General features: G+C 54.1%; 1 protein-coding gene and 1 long non-coding RNA gene across 5 annotated transcripts in view; one reads left to right on the top strand and one right to left on the bottom strand.

Moving 5' to 3' along the window:
- Positions 1–2,272, bottom strand: part of WDR48 (WD repeat domain 48) — a 45,427-nt gene extending 43,155 nt beyond the window's left edge. Inside the window, exon 1 of one of the 2 annotated variants that reach the window (XM_008260280.5) lies at positions 2,215–2,272. In XM_008260280.5, the coding sequence (XP_008258502.2) occupies positions 2,215–2,262 (48 nt within the window). In that variant the 5' untranslated portion in view covers positions 2,263–2,272. Of the gene's footprint in view, positions 1–1,699 lie in introns of both variants that reach the window. The other variant, XM_051852658.3, reaches the window with a different exon arrangement.
- A 24-nt stretch (positions 2,273–2,296) lies between these two features.
- On the top strand, positions 2,297–23,495 carry LOC103349154 (uncharacterized). Of its 3 annotated transcripts, XR_016214983.1 has the most exons (4): positions 2,297–2,423; positions 10,541–10,725; positions 12,431–12,564; positions 23,275–23,495. It is a non-coding gene; the product is annotated as an uncharacterized LOC103349154 (long non-coding RNA). The 3 variants fall into 3 exon arrangements; XR_016214982.1 differs by having other exon boundaries at positions 12,431–23,495; XR_007922003.3 differs by having other exon boundaries at positions 2,304–2,423; positions 9,959–10,725; positions 12,431–23,495.
- The last annotated feature ends 1,435 nt before the right edge of the window (positions 23,496–24,930 follow it).

Below are 24,930 nucleotides of genomic sequence, written 5' to 3' on the forward strand. Positions count from 1 at the left end.
TCCCAGCTTTGGCCAGCTGTGGGAATCTAGAGAGTGAACCAGTGGATGGGAGTTCTGTCTCTCCCTCTGCTTTGCAAATAAATAAATAAATACATTTAAAGGCACTTAACAGGGAAGCTACTTTAGATTCTTGCTAATTTTGCTCAGTTCTACAAATACCTAGTGATGCTCAGAATATTGCACCGATCAATAAGGTCCATAAAACAGAGGTAGGGGCAATCATTTGGCAACCCCTTGGGATGCCAGCCTCCTCTATCAAAGTCCTGGCCTCACTCTCAATGGAGCTTCCTGCTAATGTGCACCCTGAGAGGCAGCAAGCGATGGCTCAAGTGCTCGGTTCCTAACACCCAAGTGGGAGATGCGGATGAAGCTTCAGGCTCCTGGCTTCAGCCCGGCCTGGCCCCAGTTGTTGTTGGGGAGTGAACCAGCAGATAGGGGATCTCTGTCTCTGTCTCTTTGCATTTCAAATGCCCTTTTTTTTTTTTTTTTTTTTTTTTTTTTGACAGGCAGAGTGGACAGTGAGAGAGACAGGGAGAAAGGTCTTCCTTTTGCCGTTGGTTCACCTTCCAATGGCCGCCACGGCTGGCGCGTTGCGGCCAGCACACTGCGCTGATCTGAAGCCAGGAGCCAGGTGCTGATCCTGGTCTCCCATGGGGTGCAGAGCCCAAGCACTTGGGCCATCCTCCACTGCACTCCCTGGCCACAGCAGAGAGCTGGCCTGGAAGAGGGGCAACCGGGACAGAATCCGGCGCCCCGACCAGGACTAGAACCCGGTGTGCCGGCGCCGCTAGGTGGAGGATTAGCCTAGTGAGCCGCGGCGCCAGCCTCAAATGCATTTTTACAAAGATGTGAACTGCTCGAGGTCAGTGCTGTGGCCCGTAGTGCCCTGGCCCATAGTGCCAGCATCCAAAATGGGCAGCAGGTTCAAGCCCCGGCTGCTCCACTTCTGATCCAGCTCTCTGTTTTGGCCTGGGAAAGCAGCAGAAGATGGCCCAACTGCTTGGGCTCCTGCACCCACAGAGGAGACCCGGAAGAAGCTCCTGGCTCCTGGCTTCGGATCCGCACAGCTCTGGCCTTGCGGTCAGGTGGGGAGTGAACCAGTAGATGAAGACTTCTCTCTCTCTCTCTGGTTCTACCTCTCTCTGTAACTGTCTTTCAAATAAATAAAATAAATCTTAAAAAAAAAAAAAAGACATGAACTGCTCCCAAGACCACAAACTGCTGTGGTCACCTTCCTGAAGCAATCCTCTGCCCTATTAAACATTGATGGGTTTCAACCTGTAGAACCACACGTAGTGCAGTACATAATAGAGAAAGCCTAGGTGTTAGTCATCCCTACACCCTCTCGATTGCTCCCCCAACCGTTTGGGGACAGATCTAAGTTTAATAAATCTTAATTTATTAATGTTTATTTAATAAATGCATCACATGCCATGACCACATACAATATATCTGTGGCTTTCACTCCTTGCATCGCTGAAAATAATGGATACCCACGAGTCTTAAACGTACTCCAAACCAAAGTGAACTCCGGAACGCATACAGCACACCCGGCAGTTAGGATAATAAATTACAGACACATGAACGACCCGAAGATGCACCGTGAAGATGAAGTAACAAGATGAAATTAAATGCCGAAATAATTAAAATTATAACCTGCCCACAACATCAACAGACACCCACGCCGTTTCCACCTTACCTGGCAGAAAGCGCCCTCCAGAAGCGACCGGGGGCTCCCAGGAGCGGAGCCCTCCGCAGACACCCCGCTCGGCCGCCTCGCCACGCCCCCGCACAGGCCCACTCCCGCCACCCACGCCGCCGCCGCCGCCCACCCGCCCCCAACCGCCCGGAGGCCTCGGCTCGGACGCAGCCCGGGCAGAGCGCGTCCGAGAACGGCAGGGGAAGGGGGCGGCAGGTGGGCGGGGAAGGAGCCCATGCGGACCCCGCAAGCCCATTCCTGCGGGACAGCGGCACCAGCAGTCGAGGAAACCACGAGCCAGCACCCCCGGACCCAGCCCAGCCACCAGATCGGCCACCCACTCCCCTTCCTCAAGCCGTTAACGCCGCGGCCCCACCCCTCGCCGCCGGCCACGCTCCACCCCCCTGGCCCCGCGGCGCTGCCCCGGCCGGCCGCAATCGCAGGCACCCGCTCGCTGCAAGCGGACCCGGAGCTAGCAGCCGCGTCCGGAGGGCCGAGAAGCAGGGATCCCGTACCTGCACTTTTCTCCGCCCGGCCGTGTTCTGCCGGTGATGGGCCGCCATCTTGCATGTTGACACTCCTACGTCACTTCCGGAAGTGGCTGCGGCCGGGCGCGTGTCCCTCCTCTTCCCCTTTGGCCAAGGGCAGGTGTAGGGGGCGGCTGAAGGTGGGGCGGCCTGTGCTCGTCGTCGTGACCCGCGGCCCTGTGGCGACGGTGGTGCAGGTATGGTGGTGATGGAGGAAGAGTTGCTCTTGAGAGCACAGGCAGGGGCGGCCCCGGAGCCCGCGGGGCGCCGCTCTCCGGCTGCCTCCTGCAGAACGCAGGAAAGCACTTCGACGGTTAGGCGAGAGGAAAGCGCTTCAAAGGTTAGGCGTGCCAGAGCGGGCCCTGGGAGAGGCGGCAGGGAGACCCACTGATTTGACACGACGCCGCTAAAAATGCAGAGAATTTCTAAGTCAGCCTCCAAAGACTGCAAGAAGCCTTTGCAAAGGAGGTGGCTCAGTCTGCAGGAGGTGCAAAAACGCCATTTAAGTAAAAGCCTTACAGATGTTACAGGAAGGCGAGAGGACACCCCAGGTAAAATTGTGCCCAGAGACGACTTTCTCAGTTCTGCCTGCATCCATCCATCCATCCATCCCTAGGGCACACAGTGCCTACCGGTACAACTTTGTGACATCAGTAACTCAAACTGGGTGGAGTTGGAGAGGTATGGTCGCAAGTTTTTTTTTTTTTTTTTTTTTAACGAATGTATTTTGTGCTTCAGTGAGGCATATCTTAGACTTTTATTTATTTATTTATTTATTTTATTTTTTGACAGGCAGAGTGGACAGTGAGAGAGAGAGACAGAGAGAAAGGTCTTTCTTTTCTGTTAGTTCACCCCACAATGGCTGCTGCGGCCGGCGCACCGTGCTGATCTGAAGCCAGGAGCCAGGTCTTCCTCCTGGTCTCACATGCGGGTGCAGGGCCCAAGCACTTGGGCCATCCTCCACTGCCTTCCGGGCCACAGCAGAGAGCTGGCCTGGAAGAGGGGCAACCGGGACAGAATCCGGCGCCCCGACCGGGACTAGAACCCGGTGTGCCGGCGCCGCTAGGTGGAGGATTAGCCTAGTGAGCCATGGCGCCGGCTAAAGGTACTTCTTTAAACAAAAGTTTATGAGATAAAGACTATATTAATTATATATTATATTAATATAAGATTCAGCACAGTAGGATAAAATATTTCTAAACATCTACACACCTAATAACAGATCATCAAAATATGAGGGGGCTTCAAAACGTTAATGGAAGTAAAATTAAAATATAAATTTATCTTTTGTGCAAAAAGTTTTTGAAAATTAAGGTATACAAGGGATCTTCAAAAAGTTCCTGATGGGGCCAGCGCTGTGGTGCAGCGGGTTAATACCCTGACCTAAAGCCCTGGCATCCCATATGGGTGTCGGTTCTAGTCCCCGCTGCTCCACTTCCAATCCAGCTCTCTGCTATGGCCTGGGAAAGCAGTGGAAGATGGCCCAAGGTGCTTGGGCCCCTGCACTTGCGTGGGAGACTTGGAGGAAGCTCCTGTCTCCTGGCTTTGGATCAGCGCAGTTGTGGCCAGTTGGGGAGTGAGCCACAGGATAGAAGACTTCTCTCTCTCTGCCTCTCCTCTCTCTGTGTAACTCTAACTTTCAAAAAAATAAATCTTAAAAAAAAAGTTCCTGAAAATCCTTATTACAAAACAACTATGTGTGGATTTCAAAAAAAAATTTTAGAGCCAAAATAATTTTTTTTAAGATTTATTTATTTGAGAGGTTGAGGAAGAAACAGAAAGAGGTCTTCCATCCACTGGCTCACTCCCCAAATGGCCGCAACGGCCAGAGCTGGGCCAATCCAAAGCCAGGAGCCAGGCGCTGCTTCCAGGTCTCCCAGGACTTGGGCCTTCTGCTTTTTCAGGCCATAGCAGAGAGCTGGATCGGAAGTGGAACATCTGGGACGTGAACTGGAGCTGGCCCTGCAGGCAGCAGCTTTACCCACTCACTATGCTGCAGCGCTGGCCCCCCAAAATAAACTTATCTTTTAATTTCACTTTTCGACAGACTTTCTGAAGTACTTAGGCAAGATCAAGTCTGGATTCACCCTTGCCTTGTGTGGTTAGCCAGTCATGGACACTGGGGAGGTAGGCGGAAGTAGGTGTTTTATTTGCAAAGTGTAAAGCAAGGAGTTGGAGAGCTAAGGCTGAATACCCAAGACTCCCGGAGGGATTAAGGGAAAGTAGTCTTAAGGATGGAAGCTGGAGTTGAGATGCGTGATCCGATTGCATGCAGGCCTCTGTTGGTCCGCAGTGCTGGTGGCCTTCCTTTGACTGGTCAGTGACGGGGGGGTCAGTGTAATCCTGGGGGTGCCGCGATGGCAGGGTGGACTCTGGCTTGTCTGGGGTCTCGCCATAGGCAGTTATTATGTTGTTTGCTCAGGGCCTTAGGTTCCTTAAAACACCTAATGCAAGATATTATCTATGGAATCAGTAAATGAACTCTGAGTCTTGTAATCTGGAGCCCCATGGGGCTGGCTTGACCCCTGAACCACTCCCTTAACTTAATGAGTTTATCTTTAGTAACAGGTCCAGCTCCCAGATGACCTTGAAAGTCACTTAACCTCTGTGAACTTCAGTTTCCTCGTTAGTGGATCAGGCATGACAGCAACAGTTAGCCCCCAAGGATGTGGTGAGGAGACCCTGTAAACATCTCAGTCAAGTGAGAGAATATACCATGATCAGGGAGAGGAGACCTTGCTGGTGTAAAAATGTCAGTTCTTCCCAAATCTGTCAACTGCAGGTGAAAACAATTTTCAAAAATCAAGATTTTTTTTTCCAACCTACTGAAATAACATATCTTTAGTTGACATTATGGTCAAAGGCTTAATGTCCCTACTAAATAAAGAGTTCAACAAATCAAAAGCAAAAAAGACCATGGTGCAGCAGGGAAAGAGGCAAGGGCTAAAAACATGTTTAATAACACAGCCTCTTCATCTCATCCCCACAAACCACCAGCTGGGCTTCCGGTCCCCGCCCAACCCTATGACCCCTGCCCCACAGCTCCCAGGAAGTCTTGCTCCGGACCCTTCTCAGGACCCCAGAGGCTCACAGAGCAGCTCTCTGCGCTCACAGCAGGAAAGGCTCGAAGGCTAGGGGGTGTGAGTGGGGATCTCAGCTTCCCCAAGAACCCTGTGGACAACTCACAAAGTGACTGTCATGAAGATAAAAGAAGACAAAACAAGGGATGCAGAGGGGCCAGTGGCATTGTGGGTAAAGCCACCACCTGCAATGCCAGCTTCCCATATGGTTACCAGTTCAAGTTCTGGCTGCTCCACTTTCAATCCAGCTCCTTGCAAATGCACTTGGGAAAGCAGAAGAAGATGGCCCAAGTGCTTGGGCCCCTGCAGCCACGTGTGAGAACTGGATGAAGCTCTTAGTTCCTGGCTTTGGCTTGGCCCAGTCCTGGCTGTTGCAGCAATTTGGGGAGTGAACCAGCAGATGGAAGACCTCTATTTCTTTAATTCTGCCTTTCAAATAAAGAAATCTTAACAAACAAACAAAAAACGGGGCCGGCGCTGTAGCACAACACATTAAAGCCCTGGCCTACAGTGCGAACATCCCATAAAGGTGCCAGTTCAAGTAAGCTGCTCCTCTTCTGATCCAGCTCCCTGCTATGGGAAAGCAGTAGTAGATGGCCCAAGTCCTTGGGCCCCTGCACCCATGTGGGAGACCTGGAAGAAGATCCTGGCTCCTGGCTTCGGATTGGCTCAGCCCTGGCCGTTGTGGCCATTTGGGGAGTGAACCAGCTGATGCAAGACCTCCCCCCCACCCCCGTCTCTCTGTCTTTAAAATAAGAAAAATAAATATTAAAAAAAAAAAACAAGTATGCAGAAACTCCTTGTCTCATCTGTGCCATGTGCTCATCAACACAGACTTCCCTTCTGCTGTTCCTTTCACTTCCGCTGGACTGCCTGAGCTCCAGCGTAACTGGAATTACTGAAGAATCTTCCATGACTCATCTTAGAGCAAGTATGAAAGGGGATCCACCGTTAAAAACGACAGTTCCCACCTGACCAGAGTGTGGAAAGATCATCTGTTGTAACCAACTCTTCCCACCCCTCCCAGTTCATGGAAGAAGTTTCAAGCTGTGCAAGAATCCGGAACTATTAGCAGATGTCTCCATGCCTGTTCACTTAGACATGAAGGTCCCCGACACTGCTGTAATGTCGGCCTCTAGGCAGAGGCTTGGCCCGTGGGACATATTCAGTACAAAAGGCCTGGTCATGGTAATGGAGGGCTTGGATGATGAACATGAGTCTGATTATTTGGAAAAACAGAGGCAAGAAGAGGCCTCCAGTCCCTTCACAACTTCCTAAAGAGAAAAAAGGAAGAAGAAAGTCTACTCCTCACGAAATGACCCACCTGCCCACTGTTGAGAGATTGTTGAAAACACTCTGGAGATTTCCACGTTCCCAAGTACAGGGAATAGTTGAGTAGAGGACATTGCTGTCAGTGAGCGAACAGTTTTGTAGTCACTACAAATGAAATGTACTGGGAGCTTCAAAGGAAATAGAGAAGTACACATGATGATATATTACTACCTCAGAATGTAAAAAGCCTTCGAACAGTATCAAGGAAATTTGCCATAACATGGTGACCAAAATGTTACATTGATTGCTCCTGGTGATAGATTGCTCCTGGACTGATAGGGTTTTTTGTTTGTTCCATACTTTTCTGTAATTACTCAGTTTTCTAAAAACCACATGTTGAACTTCTGTAGTCAGAAAAGATTTTGGTAGGTTACAAAACAAAAAGTATTGTTATTATTACCTGATTTGCAGAAAGAGAGGGACAGACAGGCAGAGATCACTTCCACTGGTTCCCTCCACACATGGCCAAGACAGATGGGTTGGGCCAGGCCAAAGTCGGGAACTGGTAACTCACTGTGGGTCACCCACTTGGGTGGAAGGTACCCAGATGTTGAGCCACCACCAGCTGTCTCCCAGGGTGCACATGAACAAAAAGCTGGAATCAGGAGCAGAACTGGAACGTGAACACAGGTACTTTGACATGGGATGCAGGCATCCCAGGTAGCATATTAAACACTATGCCAAGTGCTCATCCCACAAACAAATAACGAGAAGGAATCCACCCTGCAAAGTGAGCCTCACAGCACAGCAGTCGCAGCAGTGGCTGATGCCCAGGAAGGAACCAGTGCTCACGCACTGCACCTGCAGCCACATCCCCGGCCTTCCCTGCCCCGGCCTTGCTCGCAGCTCACTCCAAAAGCTCACCTCCACTCCCTTTGCAGAGGCTTGGGCTATTCGCCTGCTTCGTCTTGGTTTTCTAGTTCATCCTCCTGGTTCACTCTTCTTGGATGGTGTTGGCTTTCTGCCCAATGAGAGCAATTTCTATGACTTAAATCCAAAGTTCTCACTTCCTCTACCAGGCAGGAGAAAAAAGGGTTGTCAACTCAGTGGATCAAAAACACTTACTGAATACCTACTATGTGACAGTCTCTTTCCCATGATGGGGCTACAGCAATGGGTGAGATAGATGAGGTCCCTGCTGTCCTGGAATTGCTGCCTTGGAAGCAGCTACCATAAGCAGGAACCTGCAGAGAGTAACCACACACAATTCTGGAAGAGGTTCTCAGCCTCCCTCTGGCAATGGCTTCTTTAAATAAGACCATTATATACTTGACCTGTGATGTCCAAGTGAAGCATTGCATTTTACTTTAAGGAAGGCTTTGCCTTTTCCACCCACCCCGCCCCTCCCCCCCACCAAGCCTGACCTCAGTTTATGGATGAGGAATCTGACACTCAAATACGTGGGTCAGAGAGAGTGACCAATGAGGTCTCACGGGTTGGTCTTAGGGGTAGAATCTTGGGGGAGGAGAAGCTCCATGACTGTTGGGCTGCTGAGACAGTTGGTGCCCACGGCGCCATCTTGAAGGGAGTAGGCACAGCCAGGAGGTCGGGGCAGGCGACTCCTGGGGACATCGTCCAGCACCCAGGTACGGCCCTGCCTGATGCCACCTGCTGTTCCACTTCCTGCTTCCAGTGCTCGCTCTGCCTGCTTCATTTCCTAGAGCCACTCTGAATTGCCACCTGTTTTTTGTCACTGGTTTTTTGTTTTTTTTTTTTTGTTTTTTTTTTTTTTGTTTTTTTTTTTTTTTGTTTTTTTTTTTTTTTGGCCCTCAGCAGCAAAGAGTCCATCTAGGGAATGAACCCCTCTATGCCTTTCATTTCTATCAAGAGGGGATCTTAAACCCATGTGACAGCAAGCAAGTGTGTGAAGAACCATTAACCAGTGGAGGGAGGGAGGGAATGGATGGAGGTAACAGAAGCTACAGCAACATTGTAGGGGGATGGGTGTGAGTTCATTCAGTGTTGAAGGACAGATGAGATGCATGGAGAGAGGGGACTGAGCGTGCTGGTGGGATGGCCACCTGCCTGCAGGCAGCCCTTTCACGAGGAAGAGCGTGGTGTCTTCAGGGACCAGGAGGTGCATCCGGATGTGAAGGTGGCAGTTTTAGCAGGAAAGGAGCCGGGGGGAGCGGATTATAAAAGGTCTTCAAGGCACCTGGTTCCCTAAGGCACTGGGCAACCATGGACAGTTACAGAGCAGTGACGTGCCAGCGTCAACGTGGTGATGGGAAGGTCAGGCTGGAGAGGAGACAGGAAAGTGGGTGCAGATAGGGACAGAGTCACGGGAGGGACACAAGGGAAAGACAGAGCTGCAAAGAACAGGGAGGTGAGGATGCCCAAGTAGGTGTTGGTAGGGTTGACCAAGAGTGAGAGCAAAGGGGGGTCAAAGATGCCATCGTAGTCCACCACTGAGAGACCAAGCAGGTGTGCAGATGGAAGAGAGATGCCTGCTCTGGCTGACATGTTCCACTCAAGGCCAGCGAGCAGCTATAGGACAAATGTATTTCCTCTCCCCTCTGTAACGGGAGAAGGACCTCTATGGTGTTTCCTCACTTCCAAGAAAAAAAAGTTTCTATCAGGTATCTTTTTAAGGTAATGGCTTGATTTAAACAGCTTGGACACTGGACCCATGGGAAATACATTCACAGTGACTAACTGATGAAAAGAGGACTAGGAACAGCCTTGAAGCTGGGAGTGAATCCCAAATTCCAGCTTCAATCCCGAATCTTGCTCTGTTTTTGGTAGGGATGAAAAGTCGGGAAGGGGAGAGTTACTGCTGTAGATTCTTAAACAGAAGACAGGAGGGTATGTGAGGAGGGTACGAGCAGGCACCTCCTAGGAGCTGAACACGGAGGACCAGAGGCTCAACCCCTAACCCTGCTCTCTCAGGCATCACAAAGTCTACCTGGAAACAGAGCAAGCACCTCCCAAGTTAGCCTGCAGAGAGTGGTCACATGACCAGGAGCTGGCCAATCAGTACAGCCCAGAGATTGGCTAAGGTCTGGGCAAGTGACCAGTGAGGTCTCATGGGTTGGTCTTAGGGGTAGAACCTTGGGGGAGGAGAAGCTCCGTGACTGTTGGGCTGCTGAGACAGTTGGTGCCCACGGCGCCATCTTGAAGGGAAAATCCACTTGAGAGGGAGTAGGCACAGCCAGGAGGTCGGGGCAGGCAACTCCTGGGGACATCGTCCAGCACCCAGGTACGGCCCTGCCTGATGCCACCTGCCGTTCCACTTCCTGCTTCCTGTGCTCGCTCTGCCTGCTTCGTTTCCTAGAGCCACTCCGAATTGCCACCTGCTTCTTGTCACTGTTCATCTGCAGGGTTCTGAGTATTCCTGGTGGCTGGCTAAATTGTGTCCCTTGGAGCTGGAACAGGAGGATTTAGGCTAGCACCAGACCCAACTTCCTGAGCACCCCACAAAACTCCAAAATGAACACCCACAGGGCATTCACTGGAGACCCAGTGGATTCAGACAACATTTGCCGAGAGCCCGATGCAGGCTGGACTGCTCGCGTTAACCATGTGAAACCTCAGAGGATTAACACGTTAGGCCAACAGCCCGCATCTCCCCTATGGAGGACAAAAACCGAGCCTCAGAGAAGGGAGAAGACCAGGCCGGAGCTAGCACACATGGAGCTGGACTGCAAACCCAGGCTCTGGCCGCTTGCGGGCTGGGAAACTCAGAAAATCACCTGCTTTGAAGGGAGACAGAGCGTGGTGCCAATCTCGTTCATGAATTCTTTCTATTCTGAGCAGTGCCCTGGCCTGGCTTGGCAATGACAGAATCATGCTCATGGGCAGTCCCCTATTCACGGGGTGGGGGGGCATAGGCTTCTCCCCACCCCCAGCAGACCTGGGGCCAGGTCCTCACTGTGGGGTTTCTGAGACCCTGCTCCCTACAGGCATGCCAGAGATCTTTCCAGAATGCGCAGAGAGCACAGTGTGGAACAGGATGTGTCCGTCTTCCCTTCCTCACTTGCCTTGGCTCCCAGCTCGTGGGCTCTCTCCTCTGCATCCTGGCTCCGTGGCTGCTATAGGAAGAACCAAGCTGGAGGAAGTCGGCGGCTCCATTCCCAAAGGCACAGAGGTGAGATCTGACAGTTTGGCCACGGAAGTTCCCAGACTTCGCATGGCTGGGGGCTTCAGGCCATGCGGCAGGTGTGGCAAGGTCCCTGAGGTGTGCTGAGGGCCCTTGTGTGCAGACTCTGGGTGCACAGACAAGATGAGGCAGCCTGTGCCATAGGTGCTCACAGACAAGCAGACAGATAGACACTGCCTGACGGGAGACAGCAGGCCTGAGCTGCTTCCATGTGTGAAAGGGGACAGGACCAGAGCCCCGAGCCTTCTGGGGAACTGGTTGGGGCAGAGAATTAGTCATGCAGTCTCCAAAGCTGATTTGGTTAGGAATGTGTGAGGTTGAAGGGACAGAAAGCCCTACGGAGTGGCTGAGACTACAAAGGCATCTCAAGTGTGGTGTTCATGATGGTGGAAAGGAAGGGAGGCCCAGGGTGGGCAGCGCCAGGGTGGTCTGATCACCCAATGGTGTCTTCAGTGGCCCAGGTGCCACCCACCTCTTTACCATACTACTGACAGAATGCTGGTTTCATTCCCTCATGGCTGATGTATGGCTGCCCCTACTCCAGCCATCACATCAGCACAGTCCGAAGAGTCTATTTTCTCATCTGTAACCAGGAGTATTGAAATCCCCCCGTCTTTGTGTTGGGGAGGATTCACAGAGGGGAAACTCAGGAGCCAGCCTGGAATAACACCCACGCAGGACAAGTTCCTGCTGCTGTTGTCACTGCGAGGTGAGGTGTCCCACTCACTCCCTGTAAAAGCCCAGAGTGAGTATTTTAGGCTTCAAGGGACAGCAGTGCTGGACTCTGTGTCCTGATGGCCAGGGAACGCAAGCCACTAGTGGCAAAACCTGTACTTCACCTGAACAGGCCGGCCCCCTGTTCCAGGAGGCGCACAGTGCTGGATGGCACCCAGACAGCAGAGGGGCCCTGTAGCCCACACACCCCAGCCCTGAAGCAACAGAGCTGTTTGTAAACCTGGCCCTGGGGCTCGAACATAGTGACCAGGGGCTCTGTTCTTTGTTGGGACCACCTGGAAATGGAGTCTCCTGCGTGACCAGGAGCTCCCCAAGTCAGGAAGGCTTGTCTCTGACTTCCTGGGCTATCAGGGCCTGTGCATGGGAAGCTACAGGCCCAAGGCAGGGCATGAGATGCCCCACGTGACTCCACTTGCCTGGCTTCTCAAGGGAACACAGGGCTCCTGGGCTTTGCTTAGCTTTCCCAGGAGCCTGGGAGGCGGGGAGGCGCTTCAGCAGGGTGACCCTGGTGAACGAGGCCTGCTGGGTACCACGCATGGCAGCCTTTTGGGAAAGGCCAGCCACAGAGTCTAGCAGAAGTGTGCAGGTCGCTGGTTTGGAGCTTGAGGTGGGTGTGCAGTCTGAGAGTGCAGAGGGGGTGGTGAGGACGGTGGGGCATCCAGGTGTCCACCCCATCTTGGCCATCACAGCCCCTAACGCCGGACACAACACTGGGCCCAGGGAGGCCACTCAGAGGATACCTGCTGACTTGACCCACCTGCACCTCTCTCTCTACTCTCAAGTCACTGGAGTAGAATTAGCTGAATTAATAGATCGAACTTGCTGTTCTTTTGGCCTGGAACACTGCCCATGGCACTGCTGCTCTCCCAGTGACTTCCAGGGGTCTGAAGGTCCTTCGTCACTTTACCTTCCATGGTCCACAGCACCACTGATAGGTTTGCTCTGTCTCTCCCACTAGGCCACGGGCCCAGGAGGATGGAGACCCCGGCCTGCTCCACTCGCTGCTGGGCCCTGGTGTTTGGATCTGGCTGGCAGCAGCAGGGCCTCCGTGAGCAAGGGCGGCAGACCACAAAGACCACATCTCAGGTGGAGGTAAGAGCTGTTCACTCACTGTGGACGGAGCCCCTGCTGTGTGCCGCGCCCTGCCCTGGGCTGCCGGCACAACGCAGGGTGAGGCCTGAGAACCAGGAGAGCAACCCTGTTGTTCTGTGGAGCTGACGCTCGAGGGGACGCACAGTGGACAGGACAGCGCGACAGAAGAGCCCAAGGCTGCAGAGACAGAGTCGGGCTCAGGGGACGGGAGTGCGGGGCTGGGGCTGCTGGGGGCAGAGAGGGGCAAGGGTGGGAGCAGAGACACGCCAGGACACACGGGCTCTGCAGCCGCCGTGAGCGGAGACATGCCAGGACACACGGGCCCTGTGGCCGCCCTGAGGACTTTTGCTCTGGGTGAGGTCGGAGCCACGGCAGGTGCGCTGAGCGGAGCAGGGGCAGGGGCAGGGGCAGGGGCAGGGGATGGAGTGGGTAAGCAGGAGGGAGAGGTGGGGTGCGGGAAGCTGTCCCTGTAGTGGCACAGGCAGGGAGGGCGTCCCTGAGGAGGTGGCATTTGAGCTGAGCCCTTGGTTTGGCCACGTTGCTTGCTGCTGCCCAGGAAGCTTTAGCATCTGCCCTTGTGCACATGGAGGGCGCGCCTTGTCCCGGACAGGCCCACCGCAGGTCTGAGCCACCTTGTGGCCTCCTGCTCCCTTGTCACCATCATATCCCCACCAGCAGGAGGAATCAAATGCAATCCACAGAGCCCCAACCGCCTCCTGGATCAGGGTCTGTGGGGGGGGATCCTGATCTCCGCAGGGCAGGACCGGACAGCAGGGGGCGCCCTGCCCAGGGCCCTGACGTTATAGGACGCGGCCCCTCCTGTGCCTGCTCGCTCCGCCTCACCGGTCCTTCCTGGAGAAGCACCACGAAGCTCCTGACCCCAGGCCCCTGTCCCTCTGCCCGCCGCCCCGCCCTGAGTGGCCCTGCGCGGGGTGTGGGCCCCTCTTCTCGGGAACCGTGAGTCCCCAGCTCTCTTTTCTCAGCAGTCTTCTCTTGATCTGTTGGCTTCCGTGAATTCTCTATGAAGACACAAAGCCTGACACCGGCTCTGAGGGGCAAGGCGGTGTGGAGGCTCCCACCGGTGAGAGATGGGGGCGGGGGGAGAGGACCTGTGCACCTGTGTTCCAGCGCCCCGACAAGATGAACGTTTACGACACGTGCTAGAGCTCCCGCTCCCTGCACGCGCCCTGCAGGCTGCGCAGGATGGGAGCATCAACGAAGCAGGTGGGCAGCCCGCCCCCCGCCCCGGCCCTGGAGTCCTCGCTATCAGTCTCTTCGTCGTGGGGTGCTTGGGTCCGGGCTCCTGTCTCGAATGCAAGAAGGATTGCAAGGATGGGACACGGGTAAAGGTCAGCGGAGGAGGGAGATTTGTTTACACGCCAGGTGGAGCAGCGCCGGCCGGCTCAGAGGAGAGAGCTGCGGGCGGCAGCAGGGGCGGGGCTGTCTCTGCTCTGGAGGTGTGCGTGCGGGGCGTGGCTGGAGAGGGCTCCGTAGCAGGTGCTGCCGACCCTGTAGAGGCCGGGGTGTTGGAGCCACTCGTGCGGAACCTCCCCAGCCGCAGCCCTCTGCTCTCCCAGTCCATCTCCTCGGGTGGAATGGTTGCCATTTTGGTGTCCCCTGCAGTGAACTACAGCCACCTCCAGAGATGCCAAGACAGGGAGAGGGCCGGGGTCTCTTGGCCATGTTTAACGGGGGAGTTTTTCACAGTCGTCGGGCCTCTTTGTCTCCAAATCACTGTATGTGCAGGTAGCACCAGGGATGTGTAGTCCGCATTGGTGTGGACATTGGGTCTCTGGCCTTTTGCCGGTTTGAAGGCTGCAGGCAAGGTGGTAAGTTTGGCCTTTTGAGCCGAGATGTTGAGCGATAGTGCCTAGGCTTCCGTAACTTGAGTAAGGTCTTCTATGGCATACCCTGCCTTTCTAACCCCTTCCTTCGTGCAACTCCTGCATCGGTGAGCCATTCAACATCCGGGCTTTGCAGAGGTGCATCTGGTAGGTCCGGTCTAGGGGCGGAGTCTTGCTGTATGGTCTCTATGCAAGAGTGAGCTCGTCTCTCAGAGTCTTCGGAATCCAGGGGAGCAGCTGGGTCGAGGCCTTGGCGTCCTTCGAGAGTGAACCCTGGTGAGCCAAAATGGAGAGCCCGGTGTCAGTGAGGGCCCCCACCCCCGTCAGCCACGGGCGCCTGTGGTCTCTGGAACCCCTCCTCCTTGGCATGCAGTGTGAGCTTCAGGAGGCCCAGAGTCCGTGGTTTTCTCCACCGAAAGTGCGGTAGCAGCAACCGAGCATCCAGGCCATCCTGAGTCTTGTTGATTAGCAAGGTAGCCCAGGGGCCACAGAATGGGCCCGGTTTTGGGGTGAGTACCCCCAGGTTGTTCCTTTCAGCTACCAGTGGGGAGAATGACTTGTCTCAGGTATCCCCAGTGCAGGGGCCGTTGTCAGCTGACCCTAAGCCTGTTGAAAGGCCCCGTGTTAGTTCCCTGTCTATTCCAGTGGGTCAGTTTCAGCAGCCTTTAAGACCTCTCTCAGGGGTTTGGTTATCAGCCTGAATCCTGGCATCCAGCTCCCGCAGCAGCCGGCTGTTCACAGGACTGTTCTCGGCTGTCGCTTTGTAGGTGGTAGCCCAATACACAGTGTGGCTTCCCATGGGGAGATCCGGGTTTTGGTTGGGAAAACTTGATATCGCCATTCCCCTAAAAGCGTTAAGATCTGAATGGTATTTTCAACTGAGTCCTCCTTGGAGTGACTGTAGGTGAGGCCATTGTCTATCTATTGTTAGTCCTTCCTGCTGGGTGCTGTGTTGGTACTCACTAGTATGCTAATAACAGATTTCAGTGTAAGGATGGCTGCCCTGAGAAAGCGCCCCTAGAGGGTCGCAGACCTGCCAGCGCCCGCAGAGGCTGGTGGGAGACAACGGCATCTTCCGTCTGGCAAGGCAGAGGCCAGGTGACCTGCTGGGAGAGGGGCTTGCCATCAGCCCCCGTGATGACACGACTCTGAGGACAGGGGCCCCAGCAGAGGAACTGGCACCTGCGTCAATTAGAAAATCGATTTTCTTACCTGCCACTTCCGGGAGCGGGGTGCTCCCGAGGGCTGCGGGAGCTGCCTGAGTTCCCAGGCCCCATCAGTCCTTGCATTAGGACACGAGGCAACCGGGACTCCTCCTGTCCCCCAGGAACTGCGCGTGAGCAGGTTTCCAGCGCCCTGTTGTTTCCAGTGGGGCCAGGGGCCAGGTGGGCTTCTCGGGTGGGGACAGTCCTTGCACCAGTGTCCCGGCCTCCCACACCCAGAACATTCTCCCTTGGGCTTCTCTGCCCGGTTCCAGTGGCTGCTGCCGTATGGACATTGGAGCCCTCTGCACTGCAGCTTTGCCTCTAGTCCTGGTCACCCACATGCTGCATCTAGCAGCTGTTCCTGGGGGTTTGGGACCCCACAGCCCATCTCTGGAGTTCCCTCCAGATATCCCTGGCTGGCTGAGGCACCCAGTAGGACATGTGTTAGGGGCTGTGTGAGTGTATCTGTTGAATCTCTTTAAGGCCTCTCCCAGCCATCCCTGGCTGAAGGTGGATTCTCGTCCCTATGCTATGTTACCTCCCTGACTGTCACCCAGGGAACTCAGCAGCACAGCACAGCCGAGCGCCCCCTAGGGGCCGTGGCCTTGCCACCTCTCAGACTCCCGACACACGAGCTAGTCCACAGGACCACTTTATCCTGTTGTGCTGTGGGCCTCAGGGCAGGATGAGCATGTGTTAGCAGGAGCAAATGTCCCACGGGCCCTTCTGAAGACAGTACCCAGGTCACGAGAGTGTTGGGAGGTGGCACACAGAGCCTGCATCTCTGCCCTGCGTATGGCTCTGAGCCGTATCCCTTGGGGACCACTGTGACTCCTCTGTTGCTATTGGCGGTTCCCGTGATAATTCTCTGAAGCCACTTTTCCATTTATGTTTTTGAATGAATTCCAAGTACTCATTGAGACCTGCTCAGACTGGAGTGAGACAGCACCTGTCTCTGCCCGGAGGATGAAAAACCTCCGTGATCCGTCTTTGTGGATCCATTTGACTGTAAGATTCGGAAGAAAGGGCCATTCACTAAGAGCCATAGCCCCTCCCCCAGAGACCCAGAAGAGGAGATAGAGAGGAGTGGGGGAGGCGTGGGCAGCCCAGGAAACACTGTCCCCTCCTGGCGGCTTCCCCAGCTGGAGGCGGAGAGGCCCTGTCCTCCTCTCAGCTTGCCCAGTGCCCTCAAAGGCCAGGGTGGAGCTGGTGCCTGTTCACCTGAACGCCTTGTAGATGAGACCCGGCTGTTACACCTGCTCTGTGGTCTGCTGCATAAAGGCCTCTGGCTTCTGGGGCACACAGCGCGTGGACTTGGTACCTGGCTCCCACCTGCAGCTGTTGGCGTCCACAGCCAGCTGAGCCCCCATACCGTGGCACTCGGGGTCTCTTGTTCTCCACTGGGAATGTGCGGGGCAGTGGGTATGGACTGTCTTAGCTGCTTTGAACTTTGCCTTATTAGACACTAGAGTCTGCCTCCTGGGCGGGGGGTGGGGGTGAGGGGGGTGGGTGGATCTCAGAGCCTCTTCCCGCTGAGCACCTGATACATCGTAGACTGGACACACCCCTCGTCCACCCTCTCTCTGACAACCACCTTTCTTCTCTTTTTCTACGAGGTCGATGCTGTTAGATTCCCCATAGACATGAGATCAGGGAGCACTTGTCCCTCTGTGTTGACGGATGCACCTATGTACGACCCATTCCACAGTGTGTACACATACCCAGACATCTCCCTGGACCCCATACATGCACGCAGTTACGATTTTTATTCATGAGGAATATTTGCAAATGTGCAAAGATAATAAGCTTGAGGGGGGCGGCAGTATACAGTTAAGATTTTTATTCACGAGCAGCGTTTGCAAGTGTGAAAAGAAGCTCAGGGAGCGTGGCATGACCACCCTTGCCCTTTGGGATTGCCCTCAGTTGTCCACTGACTCCACATGAGCCACTTTCCCCCAGAATCCATGGCCTGGCTATTCGGATGGCAGGCAGCAAAGCCCTTCAGGGACGGAGAAAGTCCCCCTAGGGACCTAGCCCCAGCCATGGTTCTTGCTGTATCCCATGGGGACTCTGTTCCAGCCATGGCTCTTGCTGTATGCCCCTGGGAACTCCTTCTAGCCATGGTTCCTGCTGTATCCCTCTGGGGACTCTGTTCTAGCCACGACTCTTGCTGTATTCCCCCTGGGGACCCTGTTGCAGCCATGGCTCTTGCTGTATCCCCCTGGGAGCCCCTTCTAGCCATGGTTCTTGCTGTTTCCCATAGGGGCCCTCTTCTGGCCAAGGTTCTTGCTGTGTCCCATAGGGACCCCCTCTGACCATGGTTCTTGCTGTGTCCCATAGGGACCCCTCTGGCCATGGTTCCTTTATATCCCATAGGGACCCTCTCCTGGCCATGGTTCTTGCTGTATCCCATTAGGGACCCCCCTGCCACCCCAGCCCTTGCTGTATTCTAGAGACCCCTTGTCGGCCCTGGCCCTTGCTGGAAGGAGTGGCCGAAGTCACAGGCATCTGGCTGCCCGGCCTGGGTGTAATTGTGCGCATGTGCTCTACGGGAGCCATTGCTTTCCTCTGTGTCGTGAGCACTGCTCCTGGTGCGGAGGACTGAGGGGGTGCTACAGGGCCTGGCTGGGGCTGACCTGGGAGTAGGGGTCCGTGTCTGCAGGCTGAGCAGGTGGCTGTCAGGCACGGGGCGCCTCTGCCTGTGCACTGCCCTGACTCTTCTCCTCCCCAGGCAGCAGGGCCTGGGAGGGAAACGGGCAGGTGGGAAGACGTAGCGCCACTTGCACTTTGCAACTCAGGGGCACGGAGGAGCTCCGTGGAGCTTTGGGGCTGCCAGGGATGGGACTTGCCTGAAGCCTGGGCTTCGCCCTGATGCTGGGGCCCTTCTGTCGGGATATCTCACGACACAGCACGAGGTGTGTGGCCGTGGCACTGTCGTATTTATGCTCTGACAAGGACTCTTGTATCTGCTCTGGGCTTATAGCCCAGGCTGACTCGGACTTGCATGATTTGAGGGTCCTGGTGACAAGCCAGCGGCTCAGCACGGGGTCTTGGAGTTTCTTCCAGGACCACGCTGAGCTATCAGCGGCCCACAGTGCGGTCTAGTTTGGGCCTCTTTCCGGGGTTGAATGTCAGTAAAGTCTTCCAAAGCTTTTCCAGCCCTAGGCTGGCAGCACAGGGAAGCTGGTATTTTCCTGTGAGTGTGCACTCCAGCTGCTGCACAGGGCCTCTCCATCAAGTGGCAAGATCCCCGTAAACACGGCAGCCAGAGTCACCCCCATACCCCACAAGTCTGCATTAAAGGGGTTGTATTGTTGGCCCTAGAGCATTTCTGGAGCGCAATACTGGGAGTTCCACAAGATGTGCTGAGATCTTGCCCGTCGGAGCCCCTGCATCCCAGGCTGAAGTCAGTTTAACACTGAGGGCGGCATCCAGGAGGACACTGCCCGGTTCCACTTCCCTGTGCGCATTACCCCTGTCCATGGCAACAGTGCGTGGCCGGCACAGTCCTCCGGGACCAACTGAGGCCTGCGCTGCCAGGCGCTTGCTCGGCCACCCAGAGGACTGGCCGCTGTCTGCTGCCGAGTCCCGTGACCACAGTCTGTCCGCCCTCCCGATTGTCTTGGAGAGCCGTGTCATGTCGGGGTGATTGACGTACTGCACTCAGTCCTCTTCCAGGAAAGCGCTGAGGGCTGCAGGGTCCCTGTCCTGTTTCTGGGTGACCTTCACGGCCACCCGGGCCTGGTTAACAGATGGCAGGCTAGCTTCACTTGGCCAGAGCTGCCCAGGCCAGTGGTCCTCGGGAGCCTGGGATGACCAGCGAGGACTTCCTCATAGGAGTAAACGACCACATGCCCCTCTGTTGGGTGACCTCCTCGCTGCGCTATCTTCACATACTAACTAGTAATGCTAACTAGTTGCATGCTAGCTGTACTAACTATACTAACTAGTGAGACAAACACCAACTATATTAGCTAGTTAATGCTAATAAGTAACTTCAATACTATATGAACTACTCACACAGTAGTAATGGATGAGATTAATGATGCTATCTAAATTTTAAAAAATTAAAAATGAGAAAATAATGCAAAGGAAAAAATGGGGAAAGAAAAAAATGAAGAAGAAAATGAGAAAAAAGCAAAAATAGGAAAAAAATGAGGAAGACGCAAAAAATTTTAAAATGAGAAAAGACAGGGCAGGCATGTGGCACCGTGGGCTGAGTCACCACCAGGGACGGCTGTGTCTTATATAGCAGTGCCTGGTTTAAGTCCTGGCTACTCTGTGCTTCCAATTCCGCTTCCTGATACTGCATTCTGGGAGGCAGAAGGTGATGGCCCAAGTACCAGGGTCCCTGTCACTCATGTGGGAATCCTGATTGAAGTTCTGGGCTCCTGGTGCAGCCCTAGCTGCTTTGAGTATTTGGGGAGTGAAACAGCAGATGAAAGCGCCCTCTCTCTCTCTCTCTAACTCAAATAAATCTATTTTAAAAAGAGAGAGAGAAAAAGAAAAAAAAACAATGAAAAACAGAAATGAAGAAGTGGCAGACAGGAAAAACAAATGAAAAAGTGAAGAAAGGAGGAAAAATGAAAACTATAAAGACAAAATGAGAGAAACAAATAATAAGGACACTGAGGGAAAAAAAAACACAAAAGGATGAGAAAGAAAGAAAAATGATCAAACCAAACATGAGAAAGTCAAAGGTCAACTTCAAATGAGAAAAGGAGGGGCCAGCACTGTGGCCCAGTGGGTTGAGCTGGGGCTTTCATCCCTGGCATCACATACCAGAATGCCAGTCCCAGTCCTAACTCTTGGCTTCTGCTCCAGCTTCCTGCTAATATTCCTGGGAAGGCAGTGGGTGATGACCCAAAGTGCTTAGTCCCCTGCCGCCCATGTGGAAGACCCAGAGGGAGTTCCTGGCTTTGGCCTGGCCCAGTTCTGTCTGTTGTGGCCATTTGGGGAGCGAACCAATCCCCAGTGAAGAAGGGGTCTCTTTACCATTAGATTAATTTTTCAAAACAGCTTTAAGGGAGTAGGTTAGCTGTTTACTGTGTTGCCAAATGAGTATCTTAAGTCCGTGGTAAAAGCTGTGTGTTTTAGACAATTTGAACCTAAATCTCCAGATTGTAAAATCTACTCCGATATAGATGATAGTGTAGTCGTAGGAAACAATTCTGATGACCTACCCAAGGCAAAGAGGGAATGTTGTCAATATTTGAGGTAATATGGCTGGACAATAAATGATGGCGTGGTTCATGGTCCCACTGACCTGGTAAAATTCTAGGAGTCCTGTGGACAGGTGGAGGGAGAGTGACCCCTGGTACTGCTCCAGAACAATGTAGAACTCAGCCACTGAGTGCTAACGACCAGCCCTGAAGTCTCACAGTGTTCGTTCTCTGGGGTCGGAGGGCAGCGCAGACCACATTTAGGGGAGAACTCTCCCATCCCTGTGTGACAGGAAGGTCTCAGGATTTCAAGTGGAAGGTAGAACAGCAGCAGCTCCCCAGTGTTTGAAAGCAAACATACTGGCAGTCCAGAGGTTGTATTTTTAAAGGAAGATATGAACTCTAGACCGGGTGTTGTTTATGGGCAGGGATATGGCTTGTGGTCTCTTTGGGGGTGAGGACTCTTTTACACTAAATGCATTCCCATGAGCGTCTGGACTAAGAACTCTCCTTCCTCACATCATGTTCTCAATATGCTGAAAACTGAATTGAACTGCTTATCAGGCCTTGATGCCTACCGAGCCTTTGGCTAATTTGTCTAACTCTCCCATGGCACTAAGGACGAGAACAGCTGCCCCACAGGGGTTAACCCGTCCCTGGACAAACAAAAGGGCACGAAAGCCGCACAGCGAAATCTCACCTGGAAAGGGCAGACTCAGCAGAGACCGAGGCAGGGGGTCAGCCAGGACAAGGGCCTTGGGGAAGTACCCCGAGAGTTCTCGTTGGCTTGCCGGAAATTCTGAGGGTTGGACACATCCGTGGTCGTGCTGTTGGCCAATGGGGTCCCACCTGGTCACGTGAACTAACACATGCCTGGTTTACGGACGGATCGCCCCCGTGACCTCTGGCCTGCTCTCTCGGACAGCAGCTGCTCTGTGTGCTCTGAATGGTTGCACCTTGGTGCAAAGAGATGCGTCCCAAAGTGCCTAACTCGTCGATTCATAGTCTCCTCTGTGGGCTGTGAGGCGCTCTTTGCAAGAAGGCCAACATCCAAGTCGTGTTTTTACTGACTTTGGTCACTTGCCACAGCATAGCCTTGTCGTGCAATAAATGGCCACAAAATAATTGGAAGATTAATGGAAAGGAGTTAGGGTTCAGACGCTTATGGGAATGGTGTTTGATGCCTCCACGCACAGAGGCGTTTGCACTGCCCATGTCCCAGCTCACCAGGGAAATAATGGTGTGCTCGCTTTTGATGGTGCAGCAGCTGCCCTTCGCAGGAGAGTGACACAGACACAAGAAGCAATGATGTCCTGTAAGTAGCTCTCAGAAGGGACCTTTTATCTGTGACCTACTCAGGACAGGGATACACTTCATGTGTTTGATTGGCTTCCACAGAGGGACAGACCGATCACTGTGCAGGAAACTAAGTGGACAAACAGTCCTTGTGAAACCTGCCTGAAGGTTAAACTCCCAGAGAAACATAAAGAGTTAACCGAGAAAGATGGCTCTCGGGGCCTGAGTCGGATCTTCCAGGTGGATTCTGTAGGCCCTCGCATGTGTGATAGTGACGCTGAGTGTTGCTGCTCTGTACCCGCTGCCGTTCAGGTCTGGGCGTCCCATTTCCAAGCGAGCAGGCTTAGGGATCTAACGCTGTCAGTTCCGTGAAGTCCTGTCCGGCTTCTGCTGGCACCCCTACCCTGCTGAATCTGATCAGAGCGCACACTTTGTGGTTAAAGAAGTCCCACAGGGGGCCGGATCACAGCATGTACCACCTTATACTCCGGCTGCCCCAGGAGCCATTGAAATTCTTAGTGGATTGCTTAAAGATCAGTCGAAGCTGTTGCAGATAGTAACCACAAACCATGGCATAAAGACCTAGGGAAAGCTACCTTATCACTACAAAATGATTTGTGTGTTTGGTCTTTTGTGACTTTTCTGTTAAGGATGCTCTGATGTCAGCCTTCCTCCTCAATCAACGGGCGTGGATCCACTTTTCCTTTTGAATGTGAACTCTGTTGATGTTTGCTCTTTAGCTTGGTTGAGGAGAAAGGGCAGGGTGATTTGGAAATTGCGGTTCAAGGGGTAGATCGCGGCGGGGTGTGTGTTGCTGCATTATGAGCCTGTGAACCTGGGTTGGGGTTCTGATCGTGATTGATACGACTGAGCACTGACGGCCTCCCTCCATGCTGAGCTCTTCCTCGCAACACAAGCCGTGACTGAGCCTGGTGCTGGCTGAGAGCCAGGAGGCCCACTGCTCTGCCCAGGGGGCCCAGAGCCACATGGGAACTGCTGGCTCATATCAGGGAGACCTGTGAGTGCCCGCTGACAGCTTGCGACAACACGCAAATGCTAACTTGGGTCTGAGCCTCCCGTGCAAGGCTGACATCTAGAAGCTGAGATGTCCGGCTCCTGAGATGTCCCAGCATTCCCTTGGAAAAGGCATCCACCGCTGGAGGCTCTGCTGAAGTTCAAGGCCTTTGTCTTCCTTGCCGACAGCCAGCAGCATCCAGACCCACCCGGCCGCACCTTGAAGGGGAGTGTTTTCCTGGACCATTTGGAAGAGGTCCTCGTGGACGCCTGGTATTTGGTTCACTACTGGCTCTCTGCAATCGAGTTTCTGTCTTGTATCTGTTTTGCCCATCTTTTCCTATGTTCTTTTTGCTAGTTTTTACTTATTCTGCTTTAGTGTACATTGTAATAAACTGATGGATTCAGGACCTGTTACCTCACTCGGCTTCTCATTGGGTTAAAGGATAAAAGGCCTCACCCTTCTTGGAACAGCTAGAATCCTTGAGGTTAAAACAGTCTCTGGGGATTGGGGAAACCAGACTGTCCTGGCTGGGCCAGTGTGACAGAGGGTTGGGGGGGAGCAGCTGCCATCTTGGAAGACAGAGAAGCACTGCCCGGAGCTCAGATCCCAGTGTGACCCGGGAGGGAGCAGGCCTGGGAGGGCTCCAGGGGCCGAGGGGACTGACTCCTCCCTGAGCAGGCAGCCCTCACGCACTTCCCCTGGGCAGTCCCCGTCACCTCAGACTGCTCCTCCTTGCTCGTTGCTTGTCCGGTAAGACGGAGGTTAGGGTCCAGACGCTCAGGACTGAGAAGGACTCTTGCTCCTGCCTCTGAGGGCCCACTGGAATAGCGCAAGGTGTCTCCTTCCCTTGTTCCTCTATGCAGAAATGATACAGAGGAATATACAGCTTGCCGCTTGTTACCCCAAAAGTGGATGAGGTTAGGCATGACCCTGTGCCATGCTTCGTTCACCTAATGATTTGTTCTGGAACTTTCAGCACACCAAGAGCACCCTCTGTTTCCCTCCACAGCAAAGCTGCAGTCTGCAGGGCATGTGCCACAGTGCCCCCTTCAGGCTGCTTCCTAGCACGGGGCGGCCCCAGGGAGCCCCTCTGCCACATCCCCCACCCCCCATCCCCCCAGCCTTCCTGGTCCCCTGGTACCTACCTTGAGGCCTTCCAGGTACAGCCTCCCAGGCCAAGGCACTGATGGCCCAGGGTTCTGGCTCAGAGACGCCCCTCCCCTTGGCCCAGTCAGTGTTCCCGGTGAAGACTCCGCTACTCAACCACCCTCTTTTCCATGGGTGGGCTGGGAGGGCAGGGGTCCCAGGCTGCACCACTGTGAGGGTGATCCGCCTTCTGGTTCCTGCCACACAAAAACCCACCAGTGACACTCAGAGGTTCCACCATCTCAGAGACTTGCACACACACACACACACACACACACACACACCCCAGCCTGGCCCTAGAGAAGAAAAGCATAGAAGCTTCTGGTCTTTGGCCAGAGCCCAGGCTCACCAGGCCACCACCAGCCCCCAAGAGGGAAGAACAACCAGCAACCAGTGAGCGCCTCAGAGCTCACCCTGCACCCAGGAAAGCCTGCACAGTGAGGCAGAGGTCAGGCTCAAGGACGCCAAGTCCACAGAGGCTCCCGAGAACTCACCAAGGCCCTGGCGGTGGCAGTTGAGGGCCCCGAGGAACAGCTGAGGAAGCAGGGTCCTGGCCTGGGAGGTCCTGGGAGACGCCAAAGCACACGGCTGTATAAAGGCCATAGGCTCCCAGGACACAGCAACAGCGGGACTGAACCACACCCTGATGCCACGTGAGTGAGCTTTCTCCTGCACACCTGCACTGAGAAGGACAC

The sequence above is a fragment of the Oryctolagus cuniculus genome, chromosome 10 (assembly GCF_051225735.1).
Source record: "Oryctolagus cuniculus isolate XC-2025 breed Fujian yellow rabbit chromosome 10, ASM5122573v1, whole genome shotgun sequence".
NCBI classification, from domain to species: domain Eukaryota; kingdom Metazoa; phylum Chordata; class Mammalia; order Lagomorpha; family Leporidae; genus Oryctolagus; species Oryctolagus cuniculus.